We start from the raw sequence: 17766 nt of genomic DNA on the forward strand, positions 1-17766 counted from the left end.
AAGCAATGTATTTCTATTGGTAGAATGTTTCGTGCCTGCAACACGTCTTTTTGTCCGTTCGGGTCTTGGAAGACCGGAAGCTGTGTTCATAAAAACATGTTCTTACTCATATCAAGCCACGATTATTGTTTTTATTTTAAAATCGTATAATGTCGGGCTTTTTTTGCAGTCTGAGGAAAAGAAATGGGGCTCAGAGCCTCAGAATACTGAAATCTGTATATCTTTTTTTTCCTTCTAAAAGTTATTATTTGTGACCCGCTCTAACGAAATCAGTCAAAAGTCGCAACGGCTCATTTAAAAAATAAACGTGGATTGGGGAAAAAAAAACTAGTTTTTCAGGTTTCGGCTTTGGGAATATGAAACTTCCAAAATCTCATGATAAATACATTTTTGAAGCTTATAAAGGGACGAAGAGGCACCTCTCATCCCGCATCCTGCTCTTCCGCAGCGCCGCTCCCCCTCCCTCCACTGAAAGTATGAAGTAAAGGCGTATAGTAATCATAGATCACACGACAGGGTCCGGGACAGTTTGTTTTCAAATAAACAAAGTATTGGCGGGAAGGCCGGAGCGGAGCTGTTTTATGTAAGCGAAGCAATTAAGCGCGCTCCGACTTCTTTAAATCTAAAAAGCGAAGTAAAGCATTTACAATTTCAAGCACTATATCCCAAATTGAAGCACTTTTCAAACCTTGAAAACACCTCGTACAATTTCAAGCATTTAAGGATTTCCAGCACCCGTACGAACCCTGAATATAAACTAAATAATTATGCGATACTGGATCCGAGTGGGAAATGGATAAGCAATATTGATAAAGACACTGTAATAAGTGATTAATTGTATTCAGAAACAGAGCTCTTGAAATCTTAGCATCAATTTTAATAGAACACAAGTATAAAAATCTCTTAAATGGAAAATATATATTTAAAATCTACATTTCGTGCCAGGGAACAAAAGACACAAACATGAAATTTGAACAGCTAAAATGTAACAAATGTACAATGCAAGATAAAGATCTGAATCTTAATCTTGGAAAATCTCCCTGCCTCAGTAGTAGTGACCACCCTGGCCTGCAGTGGGTCTGTGCTGGGTGTAGGGAGCGTAGATGTGCCTTGCGTGTCTGTTCCTCATCACGTATTGATGGTGCATCTCGTAGTAGGGATCAAGGTGGTGGGGAGGCCTGAATTGGTAACCTGCAGGACATATGAATGAGGGGGAATACTTTACATTTCTAGAACTAGATCTGAAAACCCTCAGATAACTTGGTCTTGAAAACAAACATGCAGGGTTTGGAAACACATACATGCGCTTGGTCCCTCCGCCACATTTACATCATTCGACAAACTTACCGCTTCTAAACTGTCCATGTCTGTTGTAGGACAGGTGTGGCGGCGGTGGTGGTGGTGGTGGGATGTTCTCGGTGTTCATGTAGCCAAAGGAGAAGGAATCGTTCCAGGACTCCTGCCTGTTGTCGTGGTAGTAGCCTCCCATTGGTTGTACTCGATCTATGGAAAAGACGATGGATATGGCAGAAAATATGAACACTTTGCCATATTGTTGTTGTCTTCTGACTGCAAAATAACCTGACATTTAATTGTTGATGCTTTAGAGCAGGGGTGGGGAACCTCCGGCCCCCGGGCCATATACGGCCCGCGAGACCATTTGGTACGGCCCTCGAGGTAATTTATAAACACGCAAAAAAGACAAAAATGTAAGAAATCTAGACCGCAAAAAAATTAAACAAGCGAGTGCCTGTTTTTCCTGTCCTTGAACACAACACGAGCCTAACGTGTCATCACGTGGTATATGTCTTGTCTGACAGGGGTGCAGTTCTGACGGAGAGCACCAGCACTCCAGAAATTGCAGTACCCATAAGGAGCCGTACACATGCCACAGGTTTTGCGTGGCTGTGTCTTTAGTTGAAAGCCCAGTGGCGATCTGCTCATCTGTCATACTGATCATACAGTCAATAACTTTGTTGTTATTAGCATCTGGTTAGCTAGCTATGCTAACGAATATAAGAAGCTTTTTCTACAACCAGTGAGGTAAAGGCACATCTTTATATGATCACTAGTTATAAAAAAACAAGAGAATAAAGTAAACGGGTATAAAATACTATATGACAGTAAAAAAAGTTATTAATAAACAAGAATACAGTTTAAAAGGGGAGTGATTTGTAAAATATCCATAAAGAAAAATAAATCTGCTTACAGTTGTGTTTCATATGGATGTTGAGACGTACCCACTTCATGTTGCTCTCAAAGTGCACCAGATTGATGCTTTTAACTTCAACATTTATAAAAAAATCTTCCACTTAAATCATGTTCACATGGATAGGAAACTAACTACATTTGCACACATCCATCTTGTGTCCATATCTTTCTGTTTTGGTGGTCATGCCACAACCGTGCACGTGCGAGTCATGGTAAGATATCTGGATTAAGAGGTTGCTTTTTCTTTGCACAGCATGAAAGAAAGGCCAAATTAATGGGCTGTGATTTTAGTTTTTTTAAGCAGAGGTCAATAATTTGTACGGCCCTCGGAGGATGTTGAAAAAATTGAAATGGCCCTTGAGAGGAAAAAGGTTCCCCACCCCTGCTGTAGAGGTTCTGCAAACTATCGATTCATTTTGTAAATCGATAAATCTGAAATATATTTCTGAAAAAGGTAAAAAATGTGGTGACTTTACCACCGCTTTCATTTTAAACAGTAATTATATCAGAAACAGGCAATAGTTAGAGATCAAGAATCTTACCCCAAACATTTGAGGTATTCTGGTAGTTGTACGAGGCCCGCTTTGCTCGTTTTGCTCGTTTTACCCCTGAAAAAGCAGCAGCGTTAGACACATCAGCAAACAGCATGCAGAACAACTGAAAACAATGATTCAGTTTACAAAATGAACATCAACATGGTGGTCATTTTCTGTGCAATCAGTGTTGCCATCATGTATTCAGGGTCTCTGCAATTTCAGAGAAGCATTATTTATGGACCACTGAATTTTCTTAACCGTTTTAAAATCATTCTACAAATTAGAAATATAAAAACAGAATTCAAAAATACTTTAATGCAGTACATTAAATACAATATATAAAATAAAAGTAAACTGAAATCCAAATTAATTAATCTTGGAAGATATTACTTATTTTACACACATTTTCTTGCTCTTTGTTAAATCAATGAATAGTAATACATCTGATCACACATCATTATCATTTGATATCTTACCTTCAGGTTTGGTAGCATTTTCATTGGTTGGCTGCTGAGCAGTAATCTCAGAAAGTTCTGAAAACAACAAACTCATGTCAAACTAATTCATTAAATAAGGAACTTAAATAAATAACAAAATTACTTTAAAGAAAAAAAAGGTCATAAAAGCATATTTTAGTGGAGCTGCTCAAAAGATGGCAATGATGTCTGTATTAATCTGAACTACCAGGTACAGCAAAACACCACATCCCATTATTGTAGCCTGTCTTGCCACATCCTGTCTGACAGTAATATTTGAGTGTGATATTCCTCCTCACCAACAGTTTTCAGTGGACAGGGCAGAAGGACACCCCATGCCTGTGCAACGTGCTGGAGCAGCAGAGAGGTGATTTTGCGGTGGGCTAGGGTGTTCCAGTGGACTCCGTCCTTTGTGCGATGCTGCAGGGAGAAGCGGAAATGGAAGTGGAGGTCCAACGCATCCATCCCATAGGCGTCAGCCAGAGTCCCGCTGAAGAAGTTGGCATCGATCACATCATAACGCAAGTGGGAGGCCTTGTGCTCAATCTGAGGTGAAGGATGGAGAGTTTTAAATTTGGAAAAACAAAATGAAGAGGAAACATGAGAAACATTTGTGTGAAGTCATATGTTCCTTGTCAGTTTTTGCCTATTAGACATGACGTTTCTGAATTCATTTAAATGCTGCATTAATTGGTACATTTCATTTTACTGCTGTATATATATATTAAAAGGTTGTTTATTTTACTTTTTATATTTACCGTTTGGTATTTTAATTTACAGCAATGCATTATATTCTATGAAATCATCATTTTCCCTGTGGTACTGCAGTAAAAACCCTAACTCTAGGATACAGTCATGTATTAAATTACTTAAAAAGGGGATAATACACAAGTACAGTACTTGTCTGTACTAGGTTACATTCCATCACTGGTGATAACCTACCTCCTGTACCAGGAAACCACCGTTGATCCTCTCTCCCAATGGCATGGTGATGTTCCAGATCACCAGCGTTTCCTCTGGCAGAATCCCACGCAGCTCACCAAAGAACGTGTGTAGGTTCTCCTTGTAGGTATCAAGCCAACTGGAATTATATCTACGTTATTTAAAACAGATAAAGACAAACCAATGAAGAACGAAGTCACTCTGAACCCTCTCATCATGACATTTAATGACATCTTACACCAGGGAACCGATTCAGATGTTTTTTTACACAAAGCATACCCTTTAGTCCAAATGGGAGAAAAACGTACTACGATTACTACAAACTCCTTCACCTACCCACCTTGAAATATCCCAAACGCAGGAGTTGACAATGAGTACATCTGGTTTCAATCCATTGCGGAAGTCCTCTAGGATGCTCTTCATGTAGGAAGAGTAGATGCGGGTCACGAAGTAGAAGCGGACCAGGTGGTGATCGGACTGATACTGCCGAACCTCCCTGTACCCCGTTCCATTGTGCATCAGACTCTTACAACCTCCTTCCACCAGGTAGTCCTCTTCAAAGCTCATCTCACCCTGAAGGACAATGATATAAGAGGACGAGTGTGACACACAAGCTTCCTACATGATGAAAAATAAAAATGTTTAAACTTTTAACATAGTTTGTCCTTAGAGCCATTAAAAATAATAATAATAATAATGGAAAAGATTCCATGTTTAAATGGAAAAATGTTGCTTCATTCAACTTTTGGAGATCTTATATTAATGACAGAAGTTAACCAAAAAAAAAATATGAATATGGAATTCTTCACATTATTTTTAGTATGTAGAAAAGAGTATGTGAACTTGCCTTGGTCTTCAGTTGTTTTAAAGACAGATATTTGTCCTTCTGCAACAGCAGGACAAGGTCCTTGTAAACAGCCCTCTGAACTGATGATAAGACAGAGAATTAAACGTGACAATTGGAAAAAGTTTTTACCTGACAGTCAACAAAACCACTTAAATATAGAGCTTCGAAATACATCATCTTGCTTTTTTTTTTTTAAATCCTACGATGTTTTGGAATTTAAGCAGCAAAAGACACCACTGAGTGCACTCTAATGTTCATTAAGTAATCCCGTTATCGCGATATTCAACAACGTGAGGCGAAGTCCGGTGGACCTCCATGGGACCTTATTTCGGAAAAATTATGTATTGAAGTCAATGGGGAGAGAAAAGTTATCTTTCGATTCCCGTTTGAATTGTGCCACGAATTACACATGATGTTTCTCAATTTAAAAGATAATTTTGCAAGTACAAAAAAACAAAACTGAAGTAAGACTTTTTTGTGTGAAACCGCTCAATGAACTACATCTCTGTTCTTGCACAACAACACACGATGGCCGTCACTACTGTTTTACCAAACAAGGGATTAACTACCCTCACTATCACCACAATGAAACACGTCCAGAAGAATGTCATGCAAAGCTGCCTGCCAGCCATTCTCCCTGAACTGCCTGATCTTTTTAATGTTCAATGTTAACCATTTGTGCAGATAGCATAAAAGATCGCCGATGCTAATGTAACGAGTTAGACCCATTGCTGGTATGATTACAGCATTGTACAAAGCAAACGGGCATATTGTTATCTTGGCTCTCTCTTATATTTAGTGGAGGGAAACATGACATCGCTTACGCGACTCTGGGATTTGTAGTCTTTCTAGTTGCGTATTTTTCATAGTCTTATATTTCAAAAGTTGTACGACAAACGCTGACTTTTTTGACATGGAAATTATTTTTTTAAGATTGACAAACATCATACGTGTAATTCATGGCACAATTCAAACGGGATCGAAAGATACGTTTTCTCTCCCCATTTACTTCAATCCATAATTTTTCCGAAATAAGCTCCCATGAGGCGAAAATACCCTAAATTACTTAAATGTACATTGACTTGCTGACCTGGTTTGTTCAAAAGCAATGACCTTTCATACCATTCTTCAACTTAAATGTGGTGCTTTGAAACCTTATAACAACATGCTAGTTTTCTTCCAACATTATTTAGAAAAGCGAGACATGTTGAATAAGAGACTACTCACTGGAGTCTCCCAGAACCACAATGAACTTGTTATGCAGCAGTTGGCTGGCCTGCTGGTGGCTCACACACTTCATAATCTCCTTCTGTTAATTACAAAGCCAAACAAGTTTGTTATTTTCATTAAAACACTGGAAGTGAGAGGTCCATTACAGCTGATCTACTCATGAAACAAAAGTCTTTACATTGGAGAACGTGAGGCCTTAAACGTGCAGTTCATGATTTGTTAGATATGCTAACTCGGGATTTCAAATTCAAACTTCTGTTAGCTAACATTGGCACATCAACAAACCCGCCCAAGGTTAATTGTCTGGCATTAACGTTGACGTAAATGAGCATTAGATAAAATATACTCACCATTGCTAAATGTAGGAGCAGGTTGTAGAATAATGTAGCAGTTGAAGCTAACTACCTCGCCGTTTTAGAAGTAACGAACGTTAGCGCTTAGTTGAGGTGGTTCAAGCTAGTGATGGCAGTTTAACACTGAAGCTTCGAACTTCAACCCTGGACTTCCTATTCCATAGAAGCAGTGCTTCGAAGCATGCTTCAAATCACGTGACATATGATGTCCGAAGCAGCAACTGCTTCAAATCACGTGACATGTGACGTCCGAAGCAGCAACTGCTTCATCGGTCCATTCCAAGCGGCAAACTCTGGGGAAGAGCCGGGGAGCCAATACGGAAGTGCCACACACTGCAGTTCATATATTGGCCGATAGGCGATGGCTGCAGAAAGGAGCAATTTCCATAGACCCCCATGTTAAAATGCCCAACTTTACAGCGGGAAAAAACATGTTTCTCTCCCTGGCTCCATACATTTTATTATCGATATAGTTAGATTCCACCTTCATGATTATGGATCTGTGAGTGAATTGTTTTCTAACGCGACCCTTTTATTTATATTAGGTCTTAAAGTTTGTGCATACATTAGGGCGTGGTCACTTTGATTGACAGATACGTGCCTCACTGTCAGCTAACAGCAACTTGTCCACTCTGCTAGGCTACAACCATAGAGGCTACAACGTTAGTTAGTCATAGTACTGTACTTGACCCTTTAGCTTTAGCCGTGTTCGTGGTGATATACCAGACAATTAAGATGTCGTGCTGTACGCTTGAATGTACTAACAGAACTTCCAAGAAGTCGACTCACAGCTTTTTTCGGTGAGTAAAATGATAATATTATACATGTTAACCCCGTTAGCAGGTGTTTGTGTGCTTGTTAGCTTAGCTTGTTATGTAGCTAGCTAAGGACGTACCCCTTTATGCATGTGTATATATATATATATATATACAGTTTAGTTTATGATTCAGCCTTGGGTAAGACTTTTATAGTCTATGGCTATGACGCCCATAATGCTAAATGGGAGCAAATGTTAAAAGGGGACCCAATTATCCCAGTGGTGGCCGCCGGAGTCCGCCGCCGAAGCTAACCGGAGCCGTAGCTAGCCCTTTGCGGCTCCGTTAGCTTCGGCCAGCGGCGGAGCCCGGCGTTATAACTGGAGATCAAGGAATGCAGCGAAACGCGGACTTGGTTCGCCTGCAGCCCGCTATAGTATTAGCTAAAGAAATGATGTTGAACAAGGCTTATTAAGCTGAACATCGCCACAATTGTTCTGCTATGTATCGGTACTTATTTTATTTTATTAACGTGTGAATGACAAGCATTAAGAATAACAACAAATAGCTATTTATCTTGCATATTATCTCGTTTGATTATGAATGTAACGTTTATATAGTGGAACTACACTGTTTTATCAAAACCAAAGTGCCACGCAGTAACTTGGTAGGCCCATGCATGTATTTCAGCAGGAAATGTGCAACCTAGATTACATTTACCAACACAGACTATATAGAAATATTTGTAAAAGTTGTTCATGCGTTACTAAGTGAATATGGCATTAACCCTCCTGTTGTCTTTGGGTCGGTTTTCATGTATTTTTGAATAAAGGTTTCCTTTCGGTGATCCAGACAGGCTGGACCAGTGGGTGCTGAACATCCGGAGGAATACATGGACCCCCAACGTTTCTTCTCGCCTGTGCAGTGCACACTTTGAGAGTCATCCCTTCAGCACGGACTCATGGGTACAGATCCTTTTTTAAAAACAAAATAACTTGGTTCCATTTGTGAGTGTAAATTGTTGTTACTAATTAAATACATGTTATACATTATACAATGCTAAATAATTGTTATGGCACAGCTTGCACATCAGTGATGAGTAATGTTCTTTTTATTAAAGGCCAAATTAAGATTTTGCCAGTTAAGTAAAGAAACATAGAAATCGATTTGTTTGCAAACCATCACATTTCTCTTCAATTTATGCAAAGACTCTTTATCATAGATAGAGAATTGCCATTTCCCCCCACATACTCTATGTTAAAAACAGATGAATTATATTACCTTTTTTTTACATTATTTTAATAGCAACATTCATTCATCTGTTGTCATCTTATAACTTATTTATCTTAACAGCTATCACTGTAAAAAAAAAAAGATTTAATTTAATTTGACTATACAATATTTATCTTTACATTCTGTTCTTGCATATGTCTTATTATATTTACGTGTATATAGATTTCTGCCTGCACTAATTTATTATTCTTAATTTAATTTTGAATTTCTTTTATTGTTTTATGTCTTATATAACTGTTGCATTGTTGGAGGAGCTCGGGACAGATGATTTTCATTGCCATTCCCACACTGTAGCCTATGTGCTATGACATAAATCCTTTGAATCTGAATCTTGGAAACACGTAATTGTTGAATGGATTAACTGCATAGTTAACATGTTGGCCCTCTATTGTCTTTTATAATGCACTCTTACATTTAAAACAACATTATTCAAAAGAAAGTTGAATATCTACAGACCTCAAAAAGTTATTTTATGTGTTTTTGTTTATTATTTTTATTAGGGAAGGAGATGCCTGAAAAACACTGCAGTGCCCACCATTTTCTATTTCACCAATGGCAAAGAACAACAGCCTGGAAGGAAAAGCAGGGTGAGTAACAATGACGAGGTAAGTGACACTCCTAGTTCGACTGTTAATAGCAATGTGGAGGTTGCAGATGTCGACCATGGTAGTGGTGAAAACAGTCTTGCTGCTGATCAGAGCAATATCATTATGATACAAGGCATGCCTGAAGAAGCCTTTGTTGTTCCACATGTGGAGCATAATGACATTCCAACAGTCAATGCTTGTGAGGAGGGTGTTGGTTTGGGCAGCAGCAGCCAACAAACAAAACAAATTGGAAAACAGGCAGACTCCGCCTCTGTTCACTCTTACACTTGGGCTTTAAACTAAGACGGGTCATACTGAATAGTTTGTGCACACATTTCTAACATGTGATCTTTCTTTCATGTAGGACGCTTGAGGGAAGTTGCAACGCCTCGGCCAATGGGATGTCTTCTCCACGTGAAAGAGATTGAAGGCATAATTTATAACTTGAGACAATTTTCCAAAAGTTATGACTTGTATTGGCTTAGATAGTAATGGATTACATCGAACACGAATCAAGATCGTATAGAAAAAAATGAAAGTGTAATCCTTAGTTACATAGGAAGAGATGTAATCGGATTAGTTTTACTTTTTTTAATAATAGGGAAACTCAGGATTACAATCTTATTCAAAACCTAAAAAGAGCAGATAGTGGTTGTTGTAAAATGATCAAATGGTATCTCTTCTCTGGAAGCCGTACTGTTCTGGAGGATAATACTTTAATTGTGAATCTCTACACCTACTGCCTGAATCTGCTTTATGGTATTATATTATACATTTTAAGTAAAAAAATCATATTCATATTTCTTCTCTCCTGTGTTTATTTGCATTACATTTGATATTGAAGTAATCCAAAACAAAAAGAAAGTTATCAGGTTACATTACTTTTATATCTTGATACTCACATGAAGTTACTGGTTGTGTTTTTGGCAAGTAGCCCTCCCAAGCCTGTGCATAAGTTATATCATTTTAATTACTGATACAGTTGTTGCACATCTTTAATTTATTTTGTAGTGTACTTAAAGGGATAGTGGAAATTGAACCCGAAATAGTTTCGTTTTAACTTATATACAAGCATAATTACGTACCAAAACAATCACACCTGATTAAAAAAATATAATAATTGCCTTACGCATGTTAGAAGCACTTTATTGCAGCTTCCCCGAACTTTTTTAGAAACGAAATGATCGAGTCAGCCAAACCGGAAGTGAGGAAAACTCAGGAAGACGAAACAATAACAAACCATGGCGTCTATGCAGAATGAACGTGGAAGGGCAAATATACCAGACAAAGAAGAAGGATTGTACGAGGTATCCAGTGATGATAGCGAGTCAGAAACATCCTCTCGGCTTTCCTGCGAAAATGTAGTTTTAGGAACTGAATCTGAATCCGGTTCAGTAAGCGACGATGGTGAGAATATTGAGCCAGACGATGGACCATTACGTCCTTATTTGTTCGAGCCCGAGGTGATGGAGTTAGTTCACGGCATGGGCAATGGCGAGGATGACCAGGACCAGGCGCCAGATGATGCACCCCTACGCACAAATAATCTTGACTGGTAGGTCCCTAAGCATAGCTCACGCTAGGCGCTATATTATATATTGCAAAAGTTGGCATGCATGCACTGTAGGCCTATGGCTATGCCCGAGGATGACTGCATGTAGGGTACATTTCATAACATACCAGGGTCAGGTTCACATAAATTATCTTGTCACATTTATTATTGTATATGTAACAGCCTTATGGGCATTAATTACATGAATAAATGTAAATGAATTGTATACTAGCATGATATACAGCTAGAGCCAATCGGTCTTTTGACGTAGTATGGTCCTAATCCTAGGCTAGCAAGGCTGCCTGTCAAGTGTAGGCTGTACTCACAGTACTGTTAGTCTATCATGTCTATATGATGACTGTAGTGTACACATTCGACACTGTGTACCGGATTATCGGATGACGAGGCCTCCGGTCGCCTAATCGACAGGCAATAAATGGCGTTGTACACAATGGTACAGGCTAATGATGCATTAAATCAGCCAGAAAACATAATAAAATACTCGTGCCTCGTCCAATGTTTGTGCCCGTCTTCCTTTGTTTTCGTCATCACCCGAAGATTCCCGAAGTATTTCGTTTCATTGAGAGGGCGTGGTCGGGAGCAGTAAAATTGAAAATAAAATGAAACTAGGCGCATGAAATTAAAAAAAATGGTTTATTATGCTTATTTTTAATAAAAATACATAAGTTAAACCCAAAATTCGCGGATTTCCACTATCCCTTTAAGTCATACAATGATTCGAAACCTTTACTTTTCATAAAATGCAAGATGTAACTTTCAATGTGGCTTGTGTATTTATCACATTTTCAATGTAAATAGATCTGATTAAATAAAGAGTAAAAGCACAATCTTAAATGTTGACAGTTATCATTTTCCTATGCTTATTGTTAATGTAGTGGTGTTGTGAACAAAATGTTGTCCTAAAGGAAATTAAGATGTTTTTTATTTGTTGACAAAAGATTTAAAGTAGATGCTCACAACATGTGGGAACATTTATAGAGAAAAAATGGTCTATTGTAAAACAAATATTTATCTGCATACTGAACAATTTAGAAACTCTCTAAAAGGTATTATCTTCTGTGACGGTACGACCCTGTAGGGATTGTGGGTATTGCACTTCATAATTACATTCTATGGTATGCTTATGACATTGATGCCAACATACATGGGACTAGGGGAGACCTTCCTGTTGTTTGCATTGTCACTGACAAATGACAGTGTAGTATTCATTGTCAAGATTTTGTGTTTTTATACTTGGGACTCTTTTCAGACTGCTCCGGCTTGGGAAAAGATTTGAGCCTTAATGTGTAATGTTTTCTGTATTGTATGGTAAGCTTATCCTTTCATTTGATAGTCCCATTTGGATGTGATAGCTAACATTTTCAGTAAGCAGTAGACAAAAGAAGTGAAAATATGAATGTAATTTATTTTCAATATTTACATAAATACATAATTATTTTAACAAATAAAATAACAAAAAACATCATAACAAATACAAAATAAAAGGTTTGACAGACAGCCATGCCCAGCATGGGCCTGGAGAGCTGCAGAGTCCATTGGGGGAAGAGGGGGGGGTGGGATGTGGGGAAGAGGAAGAGCAGCCATGTTAACAGTGTTATGGCTACAGATGTAATATCTAACTCAACATTAGCCATGACAGTCTGGGCTTAGCAAGGGCCTTAGAATACATACTCTAAAGGCCAAATCCAAAAACAGTGATACTGACATTTTAGCAGTTCACAGTCTTTGGAGGTGGTCTTTCAGGCAATTGGCTAGTGACTTTACAAAAAATATCATTTCCCCAAGGGGTGAAATTAACTCCATCTCGCAAAAACAGCCCAGGACTGTCATGTCTAATGTTGGAGTGGTCAACAATGGCACCATTTAGGCTATGAACAAAAGTAGCCATAACACTGTTAACAAACTTCCGGGCCTTGTCCATTTTGACAGGATTTGCACCAGCCCTCCACCGGCGCCTCTGGTTCATCTGGGAGAGCATGATCTTCATGCCAGGGTGCCGATGGTGAAGCTGGTGCAGGTCCTCCTTCATCTGGTTCAGCAACTGAACACTGGGCACATCCCCCAAGTCATTGCCGCCACAGTGGATGAGGAGGACATCCGGGACTGCTCTTCCTCGCAGGGAGTAGGAAAAGAAAGGGAGGACACCTCTCCAGCGCAGTCCACCCCAACCGAACTAGCACACCCTCAGGTCGAGGCCAAGGTTGCTGCCGATGGTCTCTGTAGCTCTCTGGGCTCCATGCCGGACATAGCTGTCTCCGATTATCCATACAGTCACTATGGGAGGAAAATAAATGAGAGCAACAAATGCTTCAGATCATGAGGAATATTAAATCAATTATAAAGGGTTTCTCATTTTGTTCCTTTGACAATAACATGCGAAATAACTATGAAATCACACATGTATGGTTAAAAGTAACAAGAGAGCAAAACCTCAAAAAACAGATTAACAGCACACAGTTTATATATATATATTTATATACTGTGTGCTGTTTATCTACAATTGTGCACACATGTATATGTATAGTATGTTTGTGTGTAATGTCAACCATCTGAAGTCATGTAAAGTAAGCCAGGACCATCAACTTACAGGTTGTGCAGTTTGGCGTGGAGGAGGTTGCCATCTTCATTTTTCTTAATGCTGAAATAAATAAAAATGGTTTAATCAATATAAAAGCACCTTTCGTTTTCTACAGTCATATTTCATTAATCACATTTAATTCACGCAACACTGGCCATATCTCTGCTAGTTTACAAAGTTTAGTTACAAATGACATTTATATTTGAAAAACGGTGAAGCACTTAAAAAACAATTGTATAGTGTAGGTTCAAGAACATTTAAATCAAAAGAACAAGTTTTGTAAAGTTACAGGGTATCTTACCTTCAGAATATGCCGGGAACGAGGAGCAGTGACCTCAAGCTGGGTTGTTAGCATAGGTTGTTAGCTTAATACTGAATAGAGCATGTTAGCTTAGCTTCTTAGCCTGAGCTAGGTCTGGAACGTCACGCTCGGTGGCAGCAGGTCCCGCCCTGTCCCACCTCGGCTCCGCCTCAGCACCGCCTCTTTGCCCTTATTTGGAGCAGGCGGGAGAAGGCGGGAGTTAGACTCTGACGTCGCTGTCGAGCCGTTAGTGGCCGACTCCGCCTACTAAGGGCTTCACGGCAACTCTGCAGAATCCTATGGGTGACGTCACGGACCCTACGTCCATTTATATATATACAGTCTATGGTCCATTCACGCGATTCAATGCACTGCCTCGTCTCGATTCTGACAGGTGACAGGTTGAAACCGTTTCAAATTTGAGCGCTTCAACACTTTATGACCGCTCTAAACAATGCGCGGGTTATTGTCGTAGTTTGCGTTGTTGCTGTTGAGTTGTTGTTGTTATTGCATTTGAATTGTAGTATCATTATAGAGCAAGCCAGGAAGAAAGATAGGTCGCTCTGGCTTGGGAAACACTTCGAAATGTGGAGAAGTTCTGAACAAAAAGACAATTATCAGTAATATAAAAACAGTTCAATATTTGAAAGAATAGATAGCCCAGTGGGTAGAGCCGGCGGCCCGAATGCAGCGATGTCCTCCGCGCAGCTGGTTCAAAGCATAGACTGTATATGGTTCAAAGCCCGGAATTGATGTACTTTTAATCATTGCTTTTCAACTTTAATACTTTCTGTTAAAAGGCCCTCTCCTCCCAAAAAAAATTCCAGCACTCTCTAGTCTCTTCTCAATAACCCAATACACACAATTATCCGCGGCGGTCGTAAGGATCGCGGCCACTCTAGTCAATGGGTGCTATTCCACCACACGCGCCGCGTGACGCGTGAGAGGCGTCCCAGAAGCGGCTCGGCGCAGCGCTTCTACAGGTAGGAGCAGGAAGCACTTGGGGGAGTAGTAGAAGAGAACAGAGCATTAACAGCAGGATACAATTGGGACACTCTGGATTAAACTCATCACTGCATCTGATTTGAAAACATCCAAATGGCAATTGTGATGGTTGCCAACAACCAGAGACATCATGTATTTTTTAGCTGCCCGGAATATACTAGGCAAAGACTCATTCTGAAAACTGCACTGGAACAACTCAACGTCAAGGACATGGATTTCAAGTCAATATATGAAAGTAAATCAAGAAATGAAGCAAACAAGCTGATCTTCAAATTCCTCAAAAGCACTGGTTTGAGGACAAGGATTTAATATGAACATTTAATAACTCAACAGTAGGTGGCGATATATGCTCCAAGTGGAAGCGATTCGCCATTAAATAGAAGAAGAAGAAGAAGAAGAAGAACTGCGAGGCTGCACACACGACGCTCCGCTTCCGCAACGTTTTGAAACGCGCCTGGCCCGTCCACACAGCGGCGTGCGTTGAAGCTTCCAACGCTTCTGCCCATTCACTTTGAATGGGGTGACGTCACTTTTAGCCGAACTGCATTTTGGGAAGCGACGTGGAGCGTAGCTGGCGTCAAAAGTTGAGCAATGTTCAACTTTTGAAACGCGCCTGGTCAAAAGTTGAGCAATGTTCAACTTTTGACGCCTCGACGGAGGCGCTCAGCCAATGAAATCCAGTTTATGCAAATCTGCCAGTACAGCGCTAGCCAATCAAACCGCGTGTATGCTGGGAGAGACTACGCAGGTCTTTTCCTCATATTCCAAAAAATGGAGGAGAAATTAATTATAGCGGTAGTGAATCACCCGGTGTTATATGATCAGTCTCTGTTCATTTACCGGGATACAAACCGGAGGTGCGAGGCATGGAGTGAGGTGGCAGAGACAGTGGGTGGAACTGGTAGGTTTTTGCCAGTTTGGGGAGTTTATATTATGATATTCTGAACAAACTGTGCTGTTGTATTAGCTGTAACGTGTCTCTGCTGTAGGCTAGTTTTATTATATGTACAGCACTTTGGCTCGACCAAAAATCGTTTATAAATGTTTATAAATGTGCTATATAAATAAAACTTGATTTGATATATCCAGTGTACTTAATTTTAACATTGAATGGACAGCTTGCAGACATAGATAGTATATTTAGCCAGCATGGAATGTAGCATAAAATAGCACCATAGACATTAATGTCATAAATGTTCATCATATAAAGTGTGAATGTAAAACCTTTTATGCAAATGACAGTGATAAAGGGATTTGCTTTTCATTAAAGGTGGGGTTAGGTAAGTTTGAGAAACCGGCTCGAGATCGCTAGAATTTGAAAATACACAACTGGAGAAAATCTGCCACTTCCTTATAGAGCCCCTCCTCCAACACACACAAACGCGCACATGACCAATGAGGGCACGAGATAAGTTTGTGCCCTGATGGAAGGCTGACAGGCAGGTAGGCCATCGGGCTAAACGGATTGGTTGTACTTTTTACAGTATTACGGCTTCTACAGATGACATTTTTTAATGGATTTTTTGTCAAAGCACTTAAGATATTCATTGCTATCGGGATGTTAAGAGCATTCCATGGAATATAACAAAAAGTGTATCTCGAGCCGGTTTCTGAAACTTACCTACCCCACCTTTAATGTAGGAATAATTTAGTCAATTCTTCAAGTAGTTCAACAAATTAACTTTATTATTTCATTTCATTAGAGGAATTGTGCAGGACAAGGTGGAAGTCTCTGAGGGACAGGTTCCGGAAGGAGAAAGCTAGGGAGAAGGAGGCAAAAAGAAGCGGGGCAGGGTCGTCAGGGGGATATAAGCCCTGGCGTTTCATGGCAGTGCTGGGTTTTTTAACCCCATTTCTCATTGACCGTGAGACGTCCAGCAATATCCCCCGGCAAACCCTGCCTCCACCCCCCTGTACTACTCCTGACCCCAGCCAGGTGCCAGAGGATGAGAGCCAAAGCCAGCTAGATAAAAGCCTTGGTGAGACTCAGCCAGCCAGCAATCTGAGGCAGGGCAAACAGGAGAGGAGGAGGATAATGTTGAGGGCCGGGGAAAAAGGAGAAGGGGAAGGGAGATGTCCGCCTTTGAGAAAGGGATGCTGTCAGCCATCGCTCCTGTTCTCTCCATGCCACTACCTCAACCTCGTCCAGTGGTGGAGGAGGACGAGGACGAGTTGTTTCTTCCGGGGCCTCTTTCCTTCATTGCGAAGGATGTCCATGGCAAAGAAGATAAGGCTGCATTTTTTTTTTGTTATTTACAGCCATACTGATCCACACTATATGTTTTACACTCATCACTGCACTCATCACTGTACACACTTCACTCACAATATTACATATACATTATTATAAATAAAAGTTATTTAAAGTATGTTATGGCTATACTGTGTCTTCACTTGTTCACGTCGTTTGTCAGTTACAACATACGGAAGATACAGAAGCTTCATGTATGTCGATGTATAATGTGCTGTCTTCTGTATAATTGTTCATGTGAAAACCTGTTGAAATCACGAGTGGTTTATCAGTAAAAACAGGGCTGAAGGAAAAAGGTTGTTAGCAATGCATAATATCAATTTAAGAAACATGTTTGTTAGGAATGTTTGTTTTTAAAATGGCTCATATGGAATATTTGCTTTTTAAAGAAAATATGGGTAGCTCTTAAAAGAGCTTTTGGTTTGGAGGCTCTTAAAAGAGCCATGGTGACCCTACACCACGTTATGCTGCCATGGCACTGCACCCTCCTCATTGAAATAGCTGCAGAAGGTGTCCCGCAGTTGGATGGATCTGCGTGTGGCATTGTTGGAGCCCATCCTCGGTGCATCACGCAGGGTTGGAGTAGCTGGAGCTTCATCCGTGGACTCTGCGATAGGTGTGCGTGATGTCCTTCCTATCGTCTTCCTGCGGAGGAAGTTGTGCAACACACAGATGGCCTTCACACACAACTCTGCTACCTCCGGGCAGGTGGTGATGACACGCCGGAACATTCTCCACTGGGATGAGAGGATGCCAAACGCACATTCAACCACCAACGTGGCCCGGCTGAGGCGGTAGTTTAACATCCTCTTTTCGCGTGTGAGGTGA

At 40.2% G+C, this 17766-nt stretch overlaps 2 protein-coding genes across 3 annotated transcripts; one reads left to right on the forward strand and one right to left on the reverse strand.

Moving 5' to 3' along the window:
* Window positions 1-854: 854 nt before the first annotated feature.
* Window positions 855-6749, reverse strand: LOC117463896 (PC-esterase domain-containing protein 1A-like). The gene is made up of 10 exons (XM_034106396.1): window positions 6593-6749; window positions 6240-6321; window positions 5013-5092; window positions 4506-4738; window positions 4166-4316; window positions 3523-3769; window positions 3224-3280; window positions 2754-2819; window positions 1348-1503; window positions 855-1191 (listed from the first exon to the last, which is right to left on the reverse strand). Exons 1-10 carry the CDS (start codon window positions 6593-6595, stop codon window positions 1046-1048), a joined length of 1221 nt encoding a protein of 406 aa, XP_033962287.1. The 5' UTR covers window positions 6596-6749; the 3' UTR covers window positions 855-1045.
* Window positions 6750-7263: 514 nt separating this feature from the next.
* Window positions 7264-10030, forward strand: LOC139435717 (THAP domain-containing protein 3-like). 2 transcript variants are annotated; one of them, XM_071206555.1, is made up of 4 exons: window positions 7264-7395; window positions 8183-8315; window positions 9144-9248; window positions 9595-10030. In XM_071206555.1, the coding sequence occupies exons 1-4, from the start codon at window positions 7331-7333 to the stop codon at window positions 9601-9603; spliced, it is 312 nt and encodes a 103-aa protein (XP_071062656.1). In that variant the 5' UTR covers window positions 7264-7330; the 3' UTR covers window positions 9604-10030. The 2 variants fall into 2 exon arrangements, with proteins under 2 accessions (XP_071062656.1, XP_071062657.1); XM_071206556.1 differs by having other exon boundaries at window positions 9144-9230.
* The last annotated feature ends 7736 nt before the right edge of the window (window positions 10031-17766 follow it).

This window comes from Pseudochaenichthys georgianus, chromosome 18 (genome assembly GCF_902827115.2).
Source record: "Pseudochaenichthys georgianus chromosome 18, fPseGeo1.2, whole genome shotgun sequence".
Classification (NCBI taxonomy): domain Eukaryota; kingdom Metazoa; phylum Chordata; class Actinopteri; order Perciformes; family Channichthyidae; genus Pseudochaenichthys; species Pseudochaenichthys georgianus.

Excerpts from the sequence above, each read along its gene's own strand:
- LOC139435717 (XM_071206555.1), top strand. The coding sequence starts at position 7,331 with ATGTCGTGCTGTACGCTTGAATGTACTAACAGAACTTCCAAGAAGTCG. Across the intron at positions 7,396-8,182 it reads TCGACTCACAGCTTTTTTCG|GTTTCCTTTCGGTGATCCAG; the intron begins GTGAGTAAAATG and ends TTTTGAATAAAG. Across the intron at positions 8,316-9,143 it reads CCTTCAGCACGGACTCATGG|GGAAGGAGATGCCTGAAAAA; the intron begins GTACAGATCCTT and ends TATTTTTATTAG.
- LOC117463896 (XM_034106396.1), bottom strand. Across the intron at positions 3,770-4,165 it reads GTGGTTTCCTGGTACAGGAG|ATTGAGCACAAGGCCTCCCA; the intron begins GTAGGTTATCAC and ends CCTTCACCTCAG. Across the intron at positions 1,504-2,753 it reads GAATACCTCAAATGTTTGGG|ATCGAGTACAACCAATGGGA; the intron begins GTAAGATTCTTG and ends TCTTTTCCATAG.